The sequence below is a fragment of the Nerophis ophidion genome, linkage group LG13, assembly GCF_033978795.1.
Source record: "Nerophis ophidion isolate RoL-2023_Sa linkage group LG13, RoL_Noph_v1.0, whole genome shotgun sequence".
Classification (NCBI taxonomy): Eukaryota; Metazoa; Chordata; class Actinopteri; order Syngnathiformes; family Syngnathidae; genus Nerophis; species Nerophis ophidion.
Genome location: NC_084623.1, coordinates 4,794,245 through 4,818,883, shown reverse-complemented (window position 1 = coordinate 4,818,883; position 24,639 = coordinate 4,794,245). Strand labels below are relative to the sequence as shown.

The window sequence follows — 24,639 nt, the reverse complement described above, 5'->3', positions numbered from 1 at the left end:
TAACTGAGAGCAGCGGTCTGATAGCAGTTTTCTAAACTGGACTTCCAGTCGACGCAGGAGGTAATAAAGGAAGATCTCCATCGAGACAGAGATACTTTTAAAACCGAAGAAAGATAAGGAAGACTTCTATAAACAAGTTATCGATGCTTTTGATCAGAAGGAGCTGGCATGGATTTCATTTATAAGGAAAGGTAAGACCATAATAACGTTTTTTTTTATTAAATGTGCTTTTCATGATGGTATCCTTACATCGCACGCAAATGTTTACTGCATGCCTTTGTTAAATGCCGGAGTGAGAAGAGGTTTTAAAATAATTAGCGCATGCTTACTTTTACCGCATGCCTTTGGTAAGCGCAGGAGTGAGAAGAGGTTTTAAAATAATTAGCGCATGCTTACTTTTACCACATGCCTTTGGTAAGTGCCGGAGTGAGAAGAGGTTTTAAAATAATTAGCGCATGCTTACTTTTACCGCATGCCTTTGGTAAGTGCCGGAGTGAGAAAAGGTTTTAAATTAATTAGCGCATGCTTACTTTTACCGCATGCCTTTGGTAAGCACAGGAGTGAGAAGAGGTTTTAAAATAATTAGCGCATGCTTACTTTTACCACATGCCTTTGGTAAGTGCCGGAGTGAGAAGAGGTTTTAAAATAATTAGCGCATGCTTACTTTTACCGCATGCCTTTGGTAAGTGCCGGAGTGAGAAAAGGTTTTAAATTAATTAGCGCATGCTTACTTTTACTGCATGCCTTTGGTAAGCGCAGGAGTGAGAAGAGGTTTTAAAATAATTAGCGCATGCTTACTTTTACCGCATGCCTTTGGTAAGTGCCGGAGTGAGAAGTGGTTTTAAAATAATTAGCGCATGCTTACTTTTACCGCATGCCTTTGGTAAGTGCCGGAGTGAGAAGAGGTTTTAAAATAATTAGCGCATGCTTACTTTTACCGCATGCCTTTGGTAAGTGCCGGAGTGAGAAGAGGTTTTAAAATAATTAGCGCATGCTTACTTTTACCGCATGCCTTTGGTAAGTGCCGGAGTGAGAAGAGGTTTTAAAATAATTAGCGCATGCTTACTTTTACCGCATGCCTTTGGTAAGCGCCGGAGTGAGAAGAGGTTTTAAAATAATTAGCGCATGCTTACTTTTACCGCATGCCTTTGGTAAGCACAGGAGTGAGAAGAGGTTTTAAAATAATTAGCGCATGCTTACTTTTACCGCATGCCTTTGGTAAGCACAGGAGTGAGAAAAGGTTTTAAATTAATTAGCGCATGCTTACTTTTACCGCATGCCTTTGGTAAGTGCCGGAGTGAGAAGAGGTTTTAAAATAATTAGCGCATGCTTACTTTTTCCGCATGCCTTTGGTAAGTGCCGGAGTGAGAAGAGGTTTTAAAATAATTAGTGCATGCTTACTCTTACTGCATGCCTTTGGTAAGCACAGGAGTGAGAAAAGGTTTTAAATTAATTAGCGCATGCTTACTTTTACCGCATGCCTTTGGTAAGCACAGGAGTGAGAAGAGGTTTTAAAATAATTAGCGCATGCTTACTTTTACCGCATGCCTTTGGTAAGCGCAGGAGTAAGAAGAGGTATACGGTATATTTGATACGAAAAAGGCAAGTGCAGCCAGGGAGTGCACAAGACCCAACACTTTTGAAGCAACATCCCGACCAGCAGAGCAGCACTGATGAAGAAGTCTCAGGGGAGAACAACGTGCTCTCGTATGACTGGAGTCTGATTGGCAACCAGGAACAGCTGCGTTCAGGTTGCCAATCAGGGACAGGTGTGGCAGCCAGCGCTCCGAGACATAACAAAGGTACAAAAAAAAAAATGTACAGGAAGTGGAAGCAAGGAAACCAGAGCGCTGGAACTAATAATAAAACCATGAAGAGGAAAAAAAAAAACGTCATGACAACATTGCTCAGATTTTACACTCGGTCGATTTCAACGCTTTTTAATGCCACACAAAATAATGTTGTTAGATATTATAAGAAAATATTTCTGTTTTTATGTATTTGTGCAGCAGAAGTTGCTTTGTCAGTCACACATTTGACATTGTTAACTGCATTATGTGCATGTTAGTACGCACCTTCATTGTGTCCTACTGGAGGTGTCTGTGACAAGGCAGTAAAACGGCTGATTACACAAAACAGAAATTAGTCAATCAATCAATGTTTATTTACATAGCCCTAAATCACAAGTGTCTCAAAGGGCTGCACAAGCCACAACAACATCCTGATAGCACAGCCCACATTAAGGCAAGGAAAAACTCACAACCCAGTGGGATGTCAATGTAAATGACTATGAGAAACCTTGGAGAGGACCGCAGGAACCCCCCCCCCCCCAACCATTCTCTAGGGTAGACCGGATGCAATGGACGTCGAGTGGATTTAGCATAATATTGTGAAAGTCCAGTCCTTAGTGGATCTAGCATAATAGTGAGAGTCCAGTCCATAGTGGATCTAACATAATAGTGAGAGTCCAGTCCATAGTGGATCTAACATAGTAGTGGGAGTCCAGTCCATAGTGGATTTAACATAATAGAGTCCAGTCCATAGTGGATCTAACATAATAGTGAAAGTCCAGTCCATAGTGGATCTAACATAATAGTGAGAGTCCAGTCTATAGTGGATCTAACATAATAGTGCGAGAGTCCAGTCCATAGTGGATCTAACATAATAGTGTGAGAGTCCAGTCCATAGTGGATCTAACATAATAGTGAGAGTACAGTCCATAGTGGATCTAACATAATAGTGTGAGAGTCCAGTCCATAGTGGATCTAACATAATAATGAGAGTCCAGTCCATAGTGGATCTAACATAATAGTGAGAGTCCAGTCCATAGTGGATCTGACATAATAGTGTGAGAGTCCAGTCCATAGTGAATCTAACATGATATTGTGAGAGTCCAGTCCATAGTGGATCTAATATAATAGTGTGAGAGTCCAGTCCATAGTGGATCTAACATAATAGTGAAAGTCCAGTCCATAGTGGATCTAACATAATAGTGTGAGAGTCCAGTCCATAGTGGATCTAACATAATAGTGTGAGAGTCCAGTCCATAGTGGATCTAACATAATAGTGTGAGAGTCCAGTCCATAGCGGATCTAACATAATAGTGAAAGTCCACTCCATAGTGGATCTAACATAATAGTGTGAGAGTCCAGTCCATAGTGGATCTAACATAATAGTGAAAGTCCAGTCCATAGTGGATCTAACATAATAGTGTGAGAGTCCAGTCCATAGTGGATATAACATAATAGTGTGAGAGTCCAGTCCATAGTAGTTCTAATATAATAGTGATAGTCCAGTCCACAGTGGATCCAACATAATAGTGAGAGTCCAGTCCATAGTGGATCTAACATAATAGTGAGAGTGTTTCACCTTTATCTTTACTTTTTAAGCCAAAATGCATCCATTCTCCCTTTTCTGTCTTCACACTGGGTCAGCTTGTAAGTACTCTGTGTGCGTGCGCTGCCGAACATGCTCCCCTGCTCTTAAAAGCAGCAATGTCACCGTCACATACCAAAGACTATAGAAATGGGAGCCTCTACCTCCCTGTTTGGCACTCAGCATTCAAGGGTTGGAATTGGGGGTTAAATCACCAAAAATTATTCCCGGGCGCGGACACTGCTGCTGCTCACTGCTCCCCTCACCTCCCAGGGGGTGATCAAGGGTGATGGGTCAAATGCAGAGAATAATATCGCCACACCTTAGTGTGTGTGTGTGTGACAATCATTGGTGGTTTAACTTTAACATTGTCTTTTTTAGAGGCGGTATAGTACCGAATATGATCTATTTGTAATGCAGTACTGTACTAGCCGTACAAGCCTAGTTTAAAAACGGTGTTCCCAAAGAAGAGTGGGACTACAAACAAGGTCATCCTGTCAAAAGCAGAGGTGAGCGCTCCCGGCCTGCGAGTCAACATCCTGATTAGTGCTCCTGATTGGCTAATTGATTTCCCTGGCACAGCACTTATGAGAATAATCAAAGGTGTTGAACTCCATGTCCGCAGAGGACGTGAGGAGAGGGCGGAGCCAAAACCTGGACTGACACCCCCCCGCCAACGCCGACGCCATTTGTATTGATGATGCAACTGTATTCCGAACATGTATCTCCCCGCCGCCTTCAAACTTCCACAGTCTGCTGGATCTTCTCCATGACTCATCTCTTTCCCAAGGATGGATTATCTCCTGGATTCTTCATGCCTGAAACTCGGCCTCCTGAAGAACAATTTGGTGAGCGGGGAGACGAAGACATCATCTTCACATCACTACTTTTCTGCCATCTTTACCCTCAAAGGGTAAACAGCAAAGTGAAAAAGGATTTTTCGAACTGCTGTTGTCATTCATTGTTTTAATTGAATTGAATTATATTTATATAGCGCTTTTCTCTAGTGACTCAAAACACTTTACTTAGTGAAACCCAATATCTAAGTTACATTAAAACCAGTGTGGGTGGTACTGGGAGCATTATTCACATGTGAATAACATACATACAGTCTATTTTACAGCATTATTCACATGTGAATAACATACATACAGTCTATTTTACAGCATTATTCACATGTGAATAACATAAATACAGTCTATTATACAGCATTATTCACACAATAATATAAATACAGTCTATTATACGACATTTTTCACATGTGAATAATATAAATACCGTCTGTTATACATCATTATTTACATGTGAATAACATGAATACAGTCTATTATACAGCATTATTCACATGTGCATAATATATATACAGTCTATTATACAACAGTATTCACATGTGAATAATATAAATACAGTCCATCATACAACATTATTCACATGTAAATAACATAAATACAGTTTATTATACAGCATTATTCACATGTGAATAACATAAATACAGTCTATCATACAACATTATTCACATGTAAATAACATAAATACAGTCTATTATACAACATTATTCACATGTAAATAACATAAATACAGTCTATTATACAGCATTATTCACATGTGAATAATATAAATACAGTCTATTATACAGCATTATTCACATGTGAATAATATAAATACAGGCTATTATACAGCATTATTCACATGTGAATAATATAAATACAGTCTATTATACAGCATTATTCACATGTGAATAATATAAATACAGTCTATTATACAGCATTATTCACATGTGAATAATATAAATACAGTCTATTATACAGCAGTATTCACATGTAAATAATATAAATACAGGCTATTATACAGCATTATTCACATGTGAATAACATAAATACAGTCTATTATACAGCATTATTCACATGTGAATAATATAAATACAGTCTATTATACAGCATTACTGACATGTCAATAACATAAATACAGTCGATTGTACAGCATTATTCACATGTGAATAATATAAATACAGGCTATTATACAGCATTATTCACATGTGAATAACATAAATACAGTTTATTATACAGCATTATTCACACGTGAATAATATAAATACAGTCTATTATACAACATCATTCACATGTGAATAATACGAGTAGAAATGCTATGGATGGCTAGAAGTGGATGAATGTTTGGTGGTGGTCGGCAGTCACACTTCTGCCGGTCTTCACCAGGGCAGCAGTGGCTACAAATGTAGCTTACCACCATCACTGTGTAAATGTGGTGTGAATAAATGACAGGTTCTCACTTCTCTGTGAATCGCTTTGTGTGTCTAGAAAAGCGTTACATAAATCCAATCCATTATTATCATCATAAGAAAAGGAAGTGAGACTTATACTTCCGGTTAAAAGTGTTTTTAGTAAGTAAGAATTATTTTAGTTATATTGTAAAACTCACAAACATTGCTTGGAGTGATGAATGAAGAATCCGTACGAGTAGAAATGCTATGGACGGCTAGAAGTATGTGATTGTTTGGTAGTGGTCGGCAGCCACACTTCTGCCGGTCTTCACCAGGGCAGCAGTGGCTACAAATGTAGCTTACCACCATCACATTGTAAATGTGGAGTGAATGAAAGACAGATTTTCACTTCTCTGTGAAGCACTTGGAGTGTCTAGAAAAGCGCTACATACATCCAATTTATTATTATTATCATAAGAAGACAAAGCTGCACTTCTGCTTTTGGTTTAAAGTGTTTTTAGTTTGTTAGAATTGTTTTAGTTATATTGTAAAACTAACAAACATTGCTTGGAGGAATGAATGACGAATTAGTACGAGTAGAAATGCTATGGACGGCTAGAAGTATATAAATGTTTGGTGGAGGTCGGCAGTCACGCTTCTGCCGGTCCACACCAGGGCAGCATTGGCTTACAAGTGTAGATTACCACCACCAACGAGTGAATGTGGAGTGAATAATTGACGGGTTCTAACTTTATTTTAGTAAGTCAGAACTGTTTTAGTTATATTGTAAAACATACAAACGTTGATTACAATGATAAATGAAGAATCTGTACAAGTAGTAACGTTATGGATGACTTCGAGGACGGAAGAGTGATTGTATTTCCGGTTCAAAGTGAGAGAACTCGTCCAAAAGATGGCGTCGTAGCACAAAGATACCTTTTAATTTTTGTTTGCTTTATTTAAAAACAAAGATATACATTTGCATTATGGCCGTCAGCGAGGAAAAGTCCATAAATCTGCCCAAAGGTTCATGGCCCAATCAATCACAATATCCTAATACAAAAATTGGAACGATACGGTGTTGAAACGGGTGAAATTCTACTTAACCGCTAGGAAACAATGCCTGAGGACTGAGTAGCTATATCTTGTGGCGTACACCAGGGGTTAATTCTGGGACCTAAACTATTCAATCTGTACATAAACGACATCAACAAAAGCACAAAAGACCTCAAGTCAGCACAATTTGCAGATGACACCAATGCATTCTGCTCTGGGGAAATAAAAACGGTTCCCAAAGAAATGGACGGACTCGAGAAATGGTTTGTGAAAACAGAGTATCGTTGAATTGAACTAAAACTAAAATAATGCTATTTAGATATAGTAGTGAAAATAGTCCAACAGATGGTGTACAAATAGACATAGTACAAGGAAACATTGTTTGGAGTTTTTCTAGATAATAACAAACGTCGTTTGCAGTAATGAACGAAGAATCCATACGAGCACTTTTACCTCCGGTCGAAAACTCAGTCCAAACAGCAAGGCCCTGCAGCACCTGCTGTGAGCAAACTCCTCCAAAAGATGGCGCTCTGGCACAAACAATAATGCACCTGTTCTGTGTCTTTGCTTGCTTTTCTTTAAAAAAAAATGTCAACCATTAGCAATGTAGCTATCAGCGAAGAAAAAATTCAGAAATATATAAACCGCTGGGTTCAAAGCGTAGGGAAAAAAGCAGTAGCTGGATTTTACATTAAGCTTTTTTAAATGCAGCTGAGATAGGCTCCAGTACTCCCCGCTACCCCCAAAAAAGGGACAAGTGGTAGAAAATGGATGGATGGGTTTCTATTGGCTCCAAATGCCCATTCCTGTTTTTGATGTTCCCATCCTTTGAAGTGCAGATAGAAAACATAACAAGCATCAATTTACTCAAATATGATTCATTTATGTTGGTTTGGTATTCAGTCGGCATCCAAGCACAGATATCATATGGAAAAAAATAAAATAAAACTGGGACGGGAGAGTGGCTGTGCCAGCAACCTGGGGGTTCCTGGTTCGATCCCCAGCTTCTACCGACTGAGTCATGTCCGTGGTGTCCTCGAGCAAGACACTTCAGCCTTGCTCCTGATGGGTGGTGGTTATGATCCTGTAACTACTTGGTATCGGATCGATACCTAATTGTATGGTGTGGAGAGGTGGAGCCCACGGTCCAACAGAGAGACAGGGCACGCTGGCGCCCGGACCAAGATGGCGGCGAGGAGGCGGTGATGGCGAGCGAGCAGCGAGGCGGGGCGTGCCGGGAGCGACGCCACAAACGTGATCAGGTGTGTGGATCGCGCACCTGTACACGAACAATGTATCTCCTCTCGCTGTATAAAAGGGGAGAAGGAGGAGAGAACGGGCTGGTGATGGTGCGGAGCGAGAGCAACCCAAACAACGAAGGAACGAGAGGGAGAGACGACAACACAAGCAGCAGCGCGTGCAACCCGGAAGAGAGCGAGAGCGAGAGCGAGAGGCAGACGCCGACAACGGGGAGGGCTGAAAAGCAACTCGCAAAAGACTTTGCTTATTGCAAAATAAAGAAGTCTACACCTGCTCAAAGCCATGTCCTTCCTTGGTGGTCCCTGGAACCTCCAAGACGACAGTGAGAGTCGGTCACATATGGTATCATCCAAAACGAATGTAAAGTATCAAACAACAGAAGAATAAGTGATTATTTTTACCGTTATACCGTACAACCCTAACTTACACATACGAGTAGGACCGCTGTGGATGGCTAGACGACGTCAGTTGTACTTCCAGTTCAAAGCTCAGTCTTCATTCAGCGGACTTGTCCAAAAGATGGCGCCAAAAGACATTAAACACCTGCTCAATGTCTTCTATAATTTTGCTTTTTTCAATTATTAGAATAAAAATCCATAAATTCTCCACACCGTTTTGTAAGCCGTAGCGGTTTGTAGTCGGCGGTTTAGTAATTAAGAATTGTTTTAGTTATATTGTAAAACTTACAAACGTTACTTGGATTGATATAGGAAGAAACCATACGTGTAGAACTGTTAAGGATGGCTAAAAGACCTCAACTGTACTTAAACATACAAGTAGAACTGCTACGGATGGCTAGAATACGTCAGTTGTACTTCCAGTTCAAAGCTCAGTCTGCGTTTAGCGAACTCGTCCAAAAGATGGCGCCAAAGCACAAACAATAAACACCTGTTCCATGTCTTAGATTTTTGTTTAAAACACCTGTTCAATGTCTTTGATTTTTTTTTTTTTTTTTCAACTATTAGAGTAAAAATCCATAAATTCTCCGCACCGCTTTTTAAGCCGTAGCGGTTTATAGCCGGCGGTTTAGTAAGTAATAATTGTTTTATTGATATTGTAAAACTTACAAACGTTACTTGGATTTATGTGTGAAGAAACCATAGGTGTAGAACCGCTATGGATGGCTAAAATACGTTAGTTGTACTTCCAGTTCAAAGCTCAGTCTGCATTCAGCGGACTTGTCCCAAAGATGGCGCCAAAAGACATTGAACACCTGCTCAATGTCTTCTATCGTTTTGCTTTTTTCAACTATATGAATAAAAATCCACAAATTATCTGCACCGTTTTATAAGCCGCAAGATACATAGCGTTGGAAAAAAAGTTACCAACGTTGCTCGGAGTGATGAATGAAGAAACCGTACGCGTAGTGATGGCTAAAATACGTCAATTGTACTTACACATATGAGTAGGCCCACTATGGATGGCTAATAGACGTCAATTGTACTTCCAGTTCGAAGCTCAGTCTAATTGTTTTTGTTTTTTTCAACTATATGAATAAAAATCCATAAATTATCCGCACCGTTTTACAAGCCGCAGGGTCCATAGCGTAGGAAAAAAGTAGCAGCTAATAGTTTGGAAATTACGGTAACCACTGATGACTGGATGGGCGGACTGCGATATGACGTGTGCTAAGAATGTTTGGACCCATGTGCGATTGGGACTGGGAATCTCACCCAACTTTAAACAGATGATTCTTGGAAGACTTTCCCAAAATCCACTTTAAAAAATCCATAAATTATCAGCACCGTTTTATAAGCCGCAAGGTACATAGCGTTGGAAAAAAAGTTACCAATGTTGGTCGGAGTGACGAATGAAGAAACTGTATCTGTAGTGATGGCTAAAATACGTCAATTGTACTTACACATACGTGTAGCACCGCTATGGATGGCTAAAAGACGTCAATTGTACTTCCAGTTCAAAGCTCAGTCTAATTGTTTTTGGTTTTTCAACTATATGAAGAAAAATCCATAAATTATCAACACTGTTTTATAAGCCGCAGGGTCCATAGCGTAGGAAAAAAGTAGCAGCTAATAGTTTGGAAATTACGGTAACCACTGATGACTGGATGGGCGGACTGCGATATGACGTGTGCTAAGAATGTTTGGACCCATGTGCGATTGGGACTGGGAATCTCACCCAACTTTAAACAGATGATTCTTGGAAGACTTTCCCAAAATCCACTTTAAAAAATCCATAAATTATCAGCAACGTTTTATAAGCCGCAAGGTACATAGCGTTGGAAAAAAAGTTACCAATGTTGGTCGGAGTGACGAATGAAGAAACTGTATCTGTAGTGATGGCTAAAATACGTCAATTGTACTTACACATACGTGTAGCACCGCTATGGATGGCTAAAAGACGTCAATTGTACTTCCAGTTCAAAGCTCAGTCTAATTGTTTTTGGTTTTTCAACTATATGAAGAAAAATCCATAAATTATCAACACTGTTTTATAAGCCGCAGGGTCCATAGCGTAGGAAAAATGTGACTAATGTTGCTTGGAGTGACGAATGATGAAACCGTATGTGTAGTGATGGCTAAAATACGTCAATTGTACTTACACATACAAGTAGGACCGCTATGGATGGCTAAAAGACGTCAATTGTACATACACAAATGAGTAGAACGCTATGGATTGCTGAAAAACGTCAATTGTACTTCCAGTTCAAAGCTCAATCTAATATTTTTTGTTTTTTTCAAATATATGTATAAAAATCCATAAATTATCCGCACTGTTTTATAAGCCGCAGGGTACATAGCGTAGGAAAAAAGTGACCAATGTTGCTCGGAGTGACGAATGAAGAAACTGTATCTGTAGTGATGGCTAAAATACGTCAATTGTACTTACACATACATGTAGCACCGCTATGGATGGCTAAAAGACGTCAATTGTACTTCCAGTTCAAAGCACGGTCTAATTGTTTTTGTTTTTTTCAACTATATGAAGAAAAATCTATAAATTATCCGCACCGTTTTATAAGCCGCAGGGTCCATAGCGTAGGAAAAAAATGACCAATGTTGCTCGAAGGGACGAAAGAAAGAAACCGTACACGTAGTGATGGCTAAAATACGTCAATGGTACTTACACCGTCTCAGAATGTACAAAAAAAAGCCGAGTATTGTAAGGATTGTTTTCAGCGGAGTATTGGAAGGATTGTTTTCAGCGGAGCACGCGAGCTGACCGAGCACAGCCGGACTTGGACTGAAAAGGGGCGGGATAACAACAAGATCGATAACAGAACAAAGTGGCGTCAAGTGGTCGCGTTTGAAAGATTTACGCTTCAGCCCCTGAAAAGACTTTTAACACATTCCCACGCCGAGTCGCGCCACGTAGGAGAAGAAGACGACCAGGAGGTCTCCACGTCAATAATTACTGTAGGACGGCGGGAAAAAACACAACATGAAACAACAACGTCGTGTACCTTTTTTGGAAGTGAATGGACAGCATTTATTTCTTGATTGTGGGAACACGACTACACCCGCACACACCTCAACATCATTAAAAAGACAGGTGACATGCAGTGGGAGTGGGAAGACTATTACACACACACACACACACACACACACAAACGCACACACACACACAGTGCAGACAATTTAATCATGCACAGGTTTCTCACTTGAAAAATGCACCTTTCGACAGCTCTCATCCATTAAGGTGTTTAGTCACCCACCCACCATGAAACAACACTGCACTCAGCACGCACACACACACACACACACACACACACACACACACACACACACACACACACACACACACACACACACACACTCTGTCACTTACGTGTAATCAGTCTAATAAACAATAGCTGATTCACATGCAGATTACATAAGGTTAATATTCACCGAAGCTTCTATTAACATCTCCCCAAGATGATAAATGATTTATAATAATTATTATTATTATTATTATTATTATTATTATTATTATTAGGTTACTGTGGTAGCAAACTTCTATTACCATCTTTCCAAGATGATACATTATTATTATTAGTAGTAGTAGTAGCAGTATCGTTATGATTATTACGCTATTGAGGTAGCAAATTTTTACTAACACATCACCAAGATATCTAAGTTATTGGTTTTATTATTATTATTATTATTATTATTATTATTATTATTATTATCAATATTGTCTTCTCAATAGTGTTATTATTATTATGTTATTGTGGTGGCAAACTTCTATTAACATCCACCCAAGATAAGTTAATATTATTATTATTGTTATTTTTATTATTATAATAATAATTATAATTATTATTATTATTATTATTATTATTCTCATTATTAAGTATTGTGTTAGCAAACTCTATTAAAATATACTCAATATGACTAATTATTATTATTATTATTATTATTATTATTATTATTATCGTGTTCTCAATAATTTTATTATTATTATGTTATTGTGGTGGCAAACTTCTATTAACATCCACCCAAGATAAGTTAATATTATTATTATTGTTATTTTTATTATTATAATAATTATAATTATTATTATTATTATTATTATTATCATTATTAAGTATTGTGTTAGCAAACTCTATTAAAATATTCTCAATATGACTAATTATTATTATTATTATTATTATTATTGTTATTATTATTATTATCATTATCCTCCTCATTATCATCATCATCATTATTAGGTTATTGTGGTAGCAAACTTATATTAAAATCTACTCAATATGATAAATTATTATTATTATTATTATTATAATTATTATTATTATTATTATTATTATTATTATTATTATCATCATCATCCTTATCATTATCCTCATCATCATCATCATTATTAGGTTATTGTGGTAGCAAACTTATATTAAAATCTACTCAATATGACAAATTATTATTATTATTATTTTTATTATTATTATTATTATTATTATTATTATATTTGTATTATTATTATCATTAGATGATTATGGTAGCAAACTTCTATTAACAACCCCCCAAGATGAAAAATTATTATTATTATTATTATTATTATTATTATTATTATTATTATCATCATCATTATTATTATTATTAGGTTATTGTGGTGGCAAACTTTTTTTTTTCTTAACTGGAATTGTGGATAATGAAAAGAACTCTGCATGTAATAAAGTATCGTATTGTATCTACTTCTTGTCTTCCATCATATGTCAACATTTGACTAAACTGAGATGAAACAACCCTTAATAAGTCCATCAGACGTGGGACAAACTTTTGTAAAGTTTCGCAATGCACTCTGCTGAAAATGATGGAAAGTGCCACGACATAGCGACTGACGCTGTGGTCAAAGTTGGAATGCCACAAAACACATTTTAAGATAATCAACACTCTACTGCCATCTGGAGGCTAAAGTGAATAGGGCACCCCATTTACCCCCCCCCCCCCCTCAATTTGTCACGCTTCATGTGTCAGGTATATATGAATCCCTTCCTACTGTGTATAAAGTTTGACAAATGAACTGGTCAATTCACAGGAGAGTAAATGAGTATCTCAACATAGTACATCAATGACCGGATGAATGAATCCTTCAAAAGTCATCCAATTTAGGGCTGGGCGATAAAACCGTATCAATATATATCGCGATATCAACAACAAAAAAATGTTCGATAGAACGTTCGATATATTTTTTCTTCTTTTTGTCTAAGGTCAAAATGAAGAAATTGGGGATAAAAGAGAAAAAAGTGGCCCCGCCAACCCTTGTCCGTTCCCTATTGGGGTCATATGCAAACAACAGGTAGGAACTAAAGTGCAGGACTGTAAGAATAGAAGACAACATGACAAAATATAACAAACGGGCTACATTAAAATAATAGTATTGTATTTATTAATCATTACTGCATAACATAAATTAATTTCCATACATAAATTACAACAACACACCAAATAAATGTTACACAGCCGTCACTTCCTGCCACTAAACCCACTGAAAATGTTCATTATTTCATAACTATTTCTTACTTCTCCCTTATTTTTGCACCTTCATTTTGAGACGTTATTCAGTTTTCAGAATGATTTTACAATGTTTTCGTTTTTTTTCATTGAGTGTTGACGTGTCCTGTCTGCCTCGATAGCTGAGGGGATTATTATGACTGCGTGAGGGTTATTTTTTCTCCTGGTCCTTATTTTTTTTCCGCACAGGTCATAAAAATGTCACTAATTATCGACACAGAACGATACAGAACACTGACACGGTGATACCGTTTTCAGCTCAACCTTACTTTTGACAGCTTTGAAGCATATAGGTGTTCAAACACACACACACACACACACACACACACACACACACACACACACACACACACACACACACACACATTTATGCTCCATGTGTTTTTGCCGTAATGTGCAAATGTGTAATTAAACGAATCTAATATTAGTCATCAGTTCGTCAAACGCAGCTTGCTTACATTTAATCACTTAAGCGTCTATTAACATCTTCCCAAGATAGATATGATTATTATTATTATTATTGTTATTATCATTATTATTATTATTTGTCAGGACTTCGACTTGGTTTCATTTTGCTTCTTCGATACAGAGGGAGTTTGGAACGAGCCAGGCGAGAATGTGAGTACATGATGAATTTATTTATATACTATAATACAAAAAGGGAAAACAGTGGGGGATAATAACCTAGATTAAACTCCAAACAAAATAGCACAATGGCGTGACTATATACAAATAAACAAAAGATACCATCAAAGGTACAAAAGAAACCAAAAACTTGCACAGAGGCATGAATACAAACAATATCTTACGTGGCGTGGTGAAAACAATTATCAGCATGGCAAGGCAAGGTAGGTGCGTGGTCATAGTAAGTAGCATGTAGCACAAGCATGTAGCAAGTAGTACAGCATAAGCAGTATGCAAAGTTCCCAGGCCGAGGAACAGAAAACAAATGACTTAAATAGTGACTGTGATGATAAGAAACAGGTGTGGGGCTGAGGGCAGGGGCGTGACTTGGAGACCAGGTGGAAACTAATGGGTAACTATGGAAACCAACAACACCAGGAAACAGGAAACGGGAAACGAGAGTCCAAAAACAAAACATAACATGATCAAACCTAAACCCAGATTACATGTAACATGCATGACATTATTATTACTATTATTATTATTGATTGTGGTTGCTCTCTGTTATTTTTCATTTGAATTAAAGACTTGGTTTCATGTGTTATATATAATATATATATATATATATATATATATATATATATATATATATATATATATATATATATATATATTTATATATATATATATATATATATATATACATATATATATTTATATATATATATGTATATATGTATGTATATATATATATATATATATATATATATATATATATATATATATATATATATATATATATATATATATATATATATATATATATGTATGTATGTATATATATATATATATATATATATATATATATATGTATGTATATATATATATATATATGTATATATATACACATGTTTTATTTAATTTAATTTTTTTAATTTATTCATATATAAGGGTTTTTCCTGGCTCAAATTGAGGCGGATGTGGTACAGTCCTGACCATGCGGCAAAATTTTTAACGCAAAAAAACACAATTTTTCTTTTCAATGCACAGTAATCTGCTGTAAAGTCTACTGTAAAATGTATTGCCATTTTTTTTAATTAATTTGATAGGTAGTTTACTGTAAAATCATAAGCCAAGCAGATATTTGAGTATTTATTTTTATTTAGACAAAAACATGTTTGGATATTTAAAAATATACTGTAATATTTGTTGCAATATTGGATACTATTAAAGTTGAAACGTTATGCCATTTCAAGCAATATATATATATATTTTTCAGTTAAAATGAAAAAAAAAATCAATTGCATTTAGTGAGAAAATATTTTTGACATACATCATTTCCAGCTGTTTGCGGGCCAAATGAAATGAGGTGGCGGGCCACATCTGGCCCCCGGGCCGTGAGTTTCACACCTGTGCTCTATAGTCCCTACACACAGATTTAAATATATTTTCACAATTTTGCTGACAATAAGTCACTGTTAATACAAATCAGTAGCTCATACACCTAATACAGGGGTGTCCTAACTTTTTCCACTGAGGGCCGCACACTGAAAAATCAAAGCAAGCGGGGGCCATTTTCATAATTTTTATTTTAAAAACCAATACAATATATGTATAAAAAATATACATTTAGGCCTCCACTCAGTTATGATTCCAGGGACCCCAAAAGGATTTTGTAAAAAAAAAAATATTAAAAATGTGCCATTATTCAGTATCATTATTTTTATTATTATTCAAGTTTTAAATATCTAGATCAACATTAGGGGGAAAAAAATGGAAAAAACCCAAAATAAGCAATATTTTCACCCAATAACTTTTTTAAGTGGAATATTGAGACTATATAATAATTGGAGCCTTAATTTTGGATTTTGATTCATTATTATTTTTTGAGCAATGACACTTAAAAACAAATCACACTAAAATAATTAGCCATCCAAAAGTGTCCTACACATTATAGTGTTAAAAAATAGATAATACATTTTTTTTACTGTTTACTTTTAGCACAATAATCTCGAGATCAACTCCAGATGTATTCGTCAATTTTAAGTTGTATTGTTGTTCATGTTTTGTTTGTTTGTTTTAGCCCCTTTTAAAAAAAAAACAAACAAAAAAAAAACAGCTCAGTTTTTTATATGGCAAAACACAAACATTTTGCCCGAAAATATCTGAAAGTGGAATATTTAATGTGACGTAATTGAAGCCTTGAATAGGTCAATAATTCCAAATGACATTGATTTCGATTCATTATTATTTTTTAAAGAAAGAAACAGCCTGCTTTGTGTTATAAGACTAAGCATTGCGACATTTTCTTGTTACATTTCACCTGTTTGCTCTTTTATACCTATTTTTATGTTTTTAATTTTTTTTTTAATTGTATTCTTGAAATGTGCCGTGGGGCCGTTAAAAAATGACCCGCGGGCCGCAAATGGCCCCCGGGCCGCACTTTGGACACCTCTGACCAAATATATATATATATATATATATATATATATATATATATATATATATATATATATATACATATATATATATATATATATGTATATATATATATATATATATATATATATATATATATATATATATATATATATATATATAAAATATTTATTTCTGTCAAAAGGGCAATGTGCATAACAATATGTGCATCTTTGTCACCAACAGTGGCATAGAACCATTTTCCTGGGGTGGCACAGGTGTAAGAACACACTTCTTTTCCATTGGAAAAAATAATAAATTGCAAACAATTGTCACTTTTTTCTTCACAAAAAAACAGTAATTAGCTTTCTCTAGTGACCCAAAGCGCTTTACATAGTGAAACCCCCAATATCTAAGTTCCATTTAAACCAGTGTGGGTGGCACTGGGAGCAGGTGGGTAAAGTGTCTTGCCCAAGGACACAACGGCAGTGACTAGGATGGCGGAAGCGGGAATCGAACCTGCAACCCTCAAGTTGCTGGCACGGCCGCTCTACCAACTGAGCTATATATAAATATATATGTATATATATATATATATATATATATATATATATATATATATATATATATATATATATATATATATATATATATATATATATATATATATATATATATATATATATATATATATATATATATATATATATATATATATATATATATACATATATATATATATATTTTTTTGTTTTTTTTTTTTGTTTTTTTTTTCTTTATTTAAATGTTTTAATTCATCAATAATGCATTTCTGCGTCTCACCTTGGTTGCAGTGGCCGCAGCGAGTGAGGACAATTCCAATAAAAAGTGCAACAGGAAGAAATCTTGGTCCAAAACTCATATCTGCTGGTCACCGAGGGCGTCCAAAAAGAAGCCCCGATCCGCTCGTTCCGCTCCCGGTTATATTGTTAGGTCCTGGTTGCCGCTCGTGAAAAGATCCATCCTTGATAAACGTCTTTTTTTCCGCCCGGGTCGGTCTCAAACAACACGCATCGGAAGCTGCTACAAAGTTTGGGTTGCATGCGCGCAACCACCTCCGCACGGAGGATTACGGGGCGCACGCGGCGGGGATGCCATGGCGGAGGCGCGTCGATGCTCCCGGGGGTCGGTGGGGGGGAGTCTGCGGTCTGCGCGCCCTCCTGCCCGCCTGCACCCACGTCCGGACCGCTGCAGTGGAGTGCAGGATGGAGGAGGCTGAGGATGCGGGGAGGAGGCGATGGAGGACGCGGCGGCTCCGAGCGGAGACTGTGCGCATCTGTGCGGGAGGCTGGGCGCTAGAGGGGGTCGTTGACGAGGCGATGTGTGTGCGCAGGCGTGTGTGTGTGTGTGTTCTTGAATGTATACCCTTCTTGAGACATACTAGGAGGTGTGAACACGTCAGGACATAAATCATGCTCCCAATAACATTGCATCTAACGCAGAGCCAAATACTACAGTCCGTGAACATTGCTCCAAAGTCAGGATTTTTTTGTTGATTTAATATGCATACAAAAGTAAACATTGACAGGTGCAAAGGCAGCAATATATGATCAAACAAGACAGCAGCTGAGGAAGGTCTTCCCTATTCATCCCCGATTTTACGACTTCTGGTGCTGACATAAGGCAACCCGAGTCCCACATGTGACCATAATATGAACAATTACACTACGCTACAAAGACTATAGTGGTCATTAACAGTTAGTTTCTACAGCTGGGTTGCCCAAAGTGTGGCACAGGGGCCATCTGTGGTCCGTGACTCCTTTGTCATCGGCTTTAAGCACTTGATAAAAAATAGGGATCTCATTAGCACCCCCTGGTGGTCAAATCCATCAAAATTAAGGTGGTCCCAAAAAGGAGGGATTTTTCAAATTGACTGTGTGTCGGTTTTAAAAGTGAACCACCCCTCTGGTCAACATATGAAATAACAAGTGTGTGTAGGAAATTGAAATGCGCCCCCTTTGGCCAAATTTATATAAAAAAAACATACGAACATAATGTATATAGAGACATATGGTAATAACTTGGAGTAAATAATGAAGATTAAAACAAAATTACCAACAAAATAATTAAACAACAAAAAAAACCAAAAATTAAAGCTTACCTTTTTTTATATTTGCATATTATGTATATATTATTAATGTTGTAAATGCATCACAATCTTTACATATCTAGAAAGGGTGGTCCTAAAGAGATCTAGACATTTTCCCAAGGTCTCAATAAGGTAAGAAATACACAAATGTGTGTGTTCTTGAATTTATACCCTTCTTGAGACATACTAGGAGGTGTGAACATGTCAGGACATAAATCATGCTCCCAATAACATTGCATCTAACGCAGAGCCAAATACTACAGTCCGTGAACATTGCTCCAAAGTCAGGATTTTTTGGTTGATTTAATATGCATACAAAAGTAAACATTGACAGGTGCAAAGGCAGCAATACATGATCAAACAAGACAGCAGCTGAGGAAGGTCTTCCCTATTCATCCCCGATTTTACGACTTCCGGTGCTGACATAAGGCAACCCGAGTCCCACATGTGACCATAATATGAACAATTACACTACGCTACAAAGACTATAGTGGCCATTAACAGTTAGTTGCTACAGCTGGGTTGCCCAAAGTGTGGCACAGGGGCCATCTGTGGTCCGTGACTCCTTTGTCATCGGCTTTAAGCACTTGATAAAAAATAGGGATCTCATTAGCCCCACCTGGTGGTCAAATCCATCAAAATTAAGGTGGTCCCAAAAAGGTGGGATTTTTCAAACTGACTGTGTGTCGGTTTTAAAAGTGAACCCCCCCTCTGGTCAACATATGAAATAACAAGTGTGTGTAGGAAATTGAAATGCGCCCCTTTTGGCCAAAATTATAATAAAACAAACATACAAACATAATGTATATAGAGACATATGGTAATAACTTGGAGTAGATAATGAAGATAAAAACAAAATAACCAACAAAAAAAAATGAACAACAAAACCCCCCAAAATTTAAAGCTTACGTTTTTTTATATTTGCATATTATGTATATATTATTAATGTTGTAAATGCATTACAATCTTTACATATCTAGAAAAGGTGGTCCTAAAGAGATATAGACATTTTCCCAAGGTCTCAATAAGGTAAGTAATACACAAATGTGTGTGTTCTTGAATTTATACCCTTCTTGAGACATACTAGGAGGTGTGAACACGTCAGGACATAAATCACGCTCCCAATAACATTGCATCTACCGGAGAGCCAAATACTACAGTCCGTGAACATTGCTCCAAAGTCAGGATTTTTTGGTTGATTTAATATGCATACACAAGTAAACATTGACAGGTGCAAAGTCAGCAATATATGATCAAACAAGACAGCAGCTGAGGAAGGTCTTCCCTGTTCATCTCCGATTTTACGACTTCCGGTGCTGACATAAGGCAACCCGAGTCCCACATGTGACCATAATATGACCAGTTGCACTACGCTACAAAGACTATAGTGGCCAGTAACAGTTAGTTTCTACAGCTGGGTTGCCCAAAGTGTGGCACAGGGGCCATCTGTGGTCCGTGACTCCTTTGTCATCGGCTTTAAGCACTTGACAATAAATAGGGATCTCATTAGCACCCCCTGGTGGTCAAATCCATCAAAATTAAGGTGGTCCCAATTTTTCAAACTGACTGTGTGTCGGTTTTAAAAGTGAACCCCCCCTCTGGTCAACATATGAAATAACAAGTGTGTGTAGGAAATTGAAATGTGCCCCTTTTGGCCAAAATTATAAAGAAAAAAAACATACAAACATAATGTATATAGAGACATATGGTAATAACTTGGTGTAGATAATGAAGATTAAAACTAAATTACCAACAAAATAATTAAACATAAAAAAAACAAACAAAATTAAATCTTACCTTTTCTTATATTTGCATATTATGCAAATCATAATCTTTACATATCTAGAAAGGGTGGTCCTAAAGAGGAATAGACATTTTCCCAAGGTGTCAATAAGGTAAGAAATACACAAATGTGTGTGTGTGTGTGTGTGTGTGTGTGTGTGTGTGTGTGTTAAGGTGTTTGTCCGTATTATGATTTGTCTGTTTGTAAAATAATATATATCTTTCTGCATTTCAAGTGTGTGTAATGTGAAAAAAAAATAAATGTGTGTGTGTGCCTATTTAGACGTTTGTGAAATATGCAGGGGAAAAAAAAAAATATATATATATATATATGTATATATATATATATATATATATATATAAAAATATATATATATACATATACACATACATATATACTGTATATACATACACATATATAAGTACACATACAGACAAAAAGTACTTGTACACACACTTAAATCTTTGGATTTTTCAAAATAAAAATATGGTGCTCTAGTTTTAGTATATTATTTTTTAATTTCTAAACGTTTATTGTTTAAAATATTGGTCTATTTGTTGAGATGTTTTAAAATTAAAAGTGTGTTGCAAGTAAAATGTATTATAATTATTTAACATTTGTGCGCCGGCGTTCAACTCTTTGGTTGTCCTACTATTTTCAGCAGCCCTTGAATGCACCGTTATGTGCAAATGGTAGGTTCAATGTACACAATTGAACATCAGAAACAGACATACTTTATTAATCCCCGAGAGGAAATTAAAATTTTCAGCATATCGTACTTGTTCAAAGAGTAATGTGTTTATATTTGTTTATGTCAGGGTATGTTGTTCTTTAATGGGGGAAAGACGTGAATATATCCTGTTTTTATATTAGCATTTACCAGACCATACCATGGAAATAACAAAAATAAAGCGTTCTAGTTTTAGTATTTAATCTGCTTTAATGGTTAAACATTTAAAATATTGGTATATTGGTTTAGATTTATTAAAATGAAGTGTGTTGGAAATAAAATAAAATTATTTAACACTTTTGCGTTGGTCGTCCGACTCTTTTCAGCAACCCTTGAACGCACCGTATTATGTGCAAATGGTAGGTTCAATGTACACAACTGAACATCATAGTTGTTCAAACAATAAAGTGTTTATATACTTTTATGTCAGGGAATGTTGTTTCTTTATGGGGGAAAGACGTGAATATCTCTTGTTTTCATGTTAGCATTTACCATAACATAGAAATAACACAAATATAGCGTCTTGTTTTAGTATTTAATCTGCTTTAATGGTTAAACGTTTATTGTTTGAAATATTGGTATATTAGTTAAGATTTATTAAAATACAAAGTGTATTGCATATGAAATATATTATAATTATTTAACATGTTTGCGTTGGTTGTCCTACTCTTTTCAACGACCCTTGAAAGCACCACATTATGTGCAAATGGTAGGTTCAATGTACACAAATGAACATAGTAGTTGTTCAAACTACTAATATACGTTCATGTCAGGGTATGTTGTTTCTTAATGGGGAAAGACGTGAATGCCTCTTGTTTTCATGTTAGCATTTCAGCTAACGAGCTAACGCCAGTCATTTCCTGAGCTTACCAATCACGTTTTTCCCATTTCCATTCTAAGCGTCCAGAGTTTATATTTAATAGCATTTATCGCTCCATAGTCAACTGGACGTGACATCGTCGGATGCCTTATAGCAGTGGTCCCCAACCACCGGTCCGCAGAATAATTTTTTATAAATGTTTTTAATGTTTTTATTGATTTATTTTAAAAACATTTTATTAAATCAACACAAAAAACACAGGATACACTTACAATTAGTGCACCAACCCCAAAAGCCTCCCTTTTTCATGACAAAAAACATTAAAAAAATAAAAATTAAAAAATCCCCCCAATCCCCCCACCCTCCCCTGCCGGGCCGCAGGACAAATTATCAAGCGTTGACCGGTCCGCAGCTACAAAAATGTTGGGGACCACTGCCTTATAGGACCGGCAGGGAAAAAGTAGCAGATTCGGTACCGTGTGTAATCCAAGGTGATTTGGGTGTGTGGCGGCATGCATCATGGGCTGGGGGGCACATCCAGACAAGCACTCACACAAATGTTGGACGACGGCTGAGTCTAGACTCAACTCCACTTAGGCCTGCAAGAGCAGAGCAGATTATCCCAAGAAAACCCCGGCACAAGGGGAGAACTTGCAGAACTCCCGCTGAGAGACCAGGAGCTCCCGGCTGCGAGGCGGACCTGCTCGGCGCTAACAAATGAAGGCCATTGTTCTCGCCTGGGAAGAAGTCTGGCCCGCTCTGCAAACCTGCTTGTTAGTCACAGCCAGGTCTGCCTCCTAAATGATCTCGTTTGACTCGATTTATACCCCTTCCCAAGTCTCGCCCGAGATAAACACGCGGTGAATCCCGCCAGTCGTAACTCGGAAGTCGCCAAGTGTCGTACCACCGACTTTCTCCCCCAGTCGAAGTCAGGCTGGTCCACCTCATGTGTCTGCTGGGATGTCAAAAGTGTCAAAACGTGGACTTTAGGGTGTGTTTTCCTGGAAGGCAACGGAAAGTTGGCGCGGGTAAGGCGTGAAGGTAGGGACATCCTTATTTATTACTATAAAAAAAAGGGCGCGCACAAGGCGGAAGTACAAAAACTGGACGATGTTGTAACACGTGCTGAATGTGGCTTGGTATTCCATCCATTCCATCCATTTTCTACCGCTTATTCCCTTTTTGGGGTCGCGGGGGGCGCTGGCGCCTATCTCAGCTACAATCGGGCGGAAGGCGGGGTGCACCCTGGACAAGTCGCCACCTCATCGCAGAGCCAACACAGATAGACAGACAATATTCACATTCACACACTAGGGCCAATTTAGTGTTGCCAATCAACCTATCCCCAGGTGCATGTCTTTGGAGGTGGGAGGGGCCTATCCCCAGGTGCATGTCTTTGGAGGTGGGAGGGGCCTATCCCCAGGTGCATGTCTTTGGAAGTGGGAGGAAGCCGGAGTACCCGGAGGGAACCCACGCATTCACGGGGAGAACATGCAAACTCCACACAGAAAGATCCTGTGCCTGGATTTGAACCCAGGACTGCAGGAACTTCGTATTGTGAGGCAGACGCACTAACCCCTCTGGCACCGTGAAGCCCTGGCTTGGTATTGTCTTGCTGAAATAAGCAGGGGCGTCCATGAAAAAGACGGCGCTTAGATGGCAGCATATGTTGTTCCAAAAGCTGTATGTACCTTTCAGCATTAATGGTGCCTTCACAGATGTGTAAGTTACCCGTGCCTTGGGCACTAATGCACCCCCATACCATCACACATGCTGGCTTTTCAACTTTGTGTCGATAACAGTCTGGATGGTTCGCTTCCTCTTTGGTCCGGATGACAAGATGTCGAATATTTCCAAAAACAATTTGAAATGTGGACTCGTCAGAAAACAGAACACTTTTCCACTTTGCATCAGTCCATCTTAGATGATCTCAGGCCCAGAGAAGCCGGCGGCGTTTCTGGATGTTGTTGATAAATGGCTTTTGCTTTGCATAGTAGAGCTTTAACTTGCACTTACAGATGTAGCGACCAACTGTATTTAGTGACAGTGGTTTTCTGAAGTGTTCCTGAGCCCATGTGGTGATATCCTTTAGAGATTGATGTCGGTTTTTGATACAGTGCCGTCTGAGGGATGGAAGGTCACGGTCATTCAATGTTGGTTTCCGGCCATGCCGCTTACGTGGAGTGATTTCTCCAGATTCTCTGAACCTTTTGATGATATTATGGAGCGTAGATGTTGAAATCCCTAAATTTCTTGCAATGTCACTTTGAGAAAGGTTG

The 24,639-nt window shown here is 37.5% G+C and overlaps 1 protein-coding gene across 1 annotated transcript in view; it reads right to left on the bottom strand.

Moving 5' to 3' along the window:
• epha6 (eph receptor A6) overlaps positions 1-18,260 on the bottom strand; it is a 354,317-nt gene extending 336,057 nt beyond the window's left edge. The window contains 1 exon segment of the mRNA XM_061918280.1: positions 17,722-18,260. Coding sequence (XP_061774264.1) covers positions 17,722-17,800 — 79 coding nt within the window. The 5' untranslated portion in view covers positions 17,801-18,260.
• Between the last annotated feature and the right edge of the window lie 6,379 nt (positions 18,261-24,639).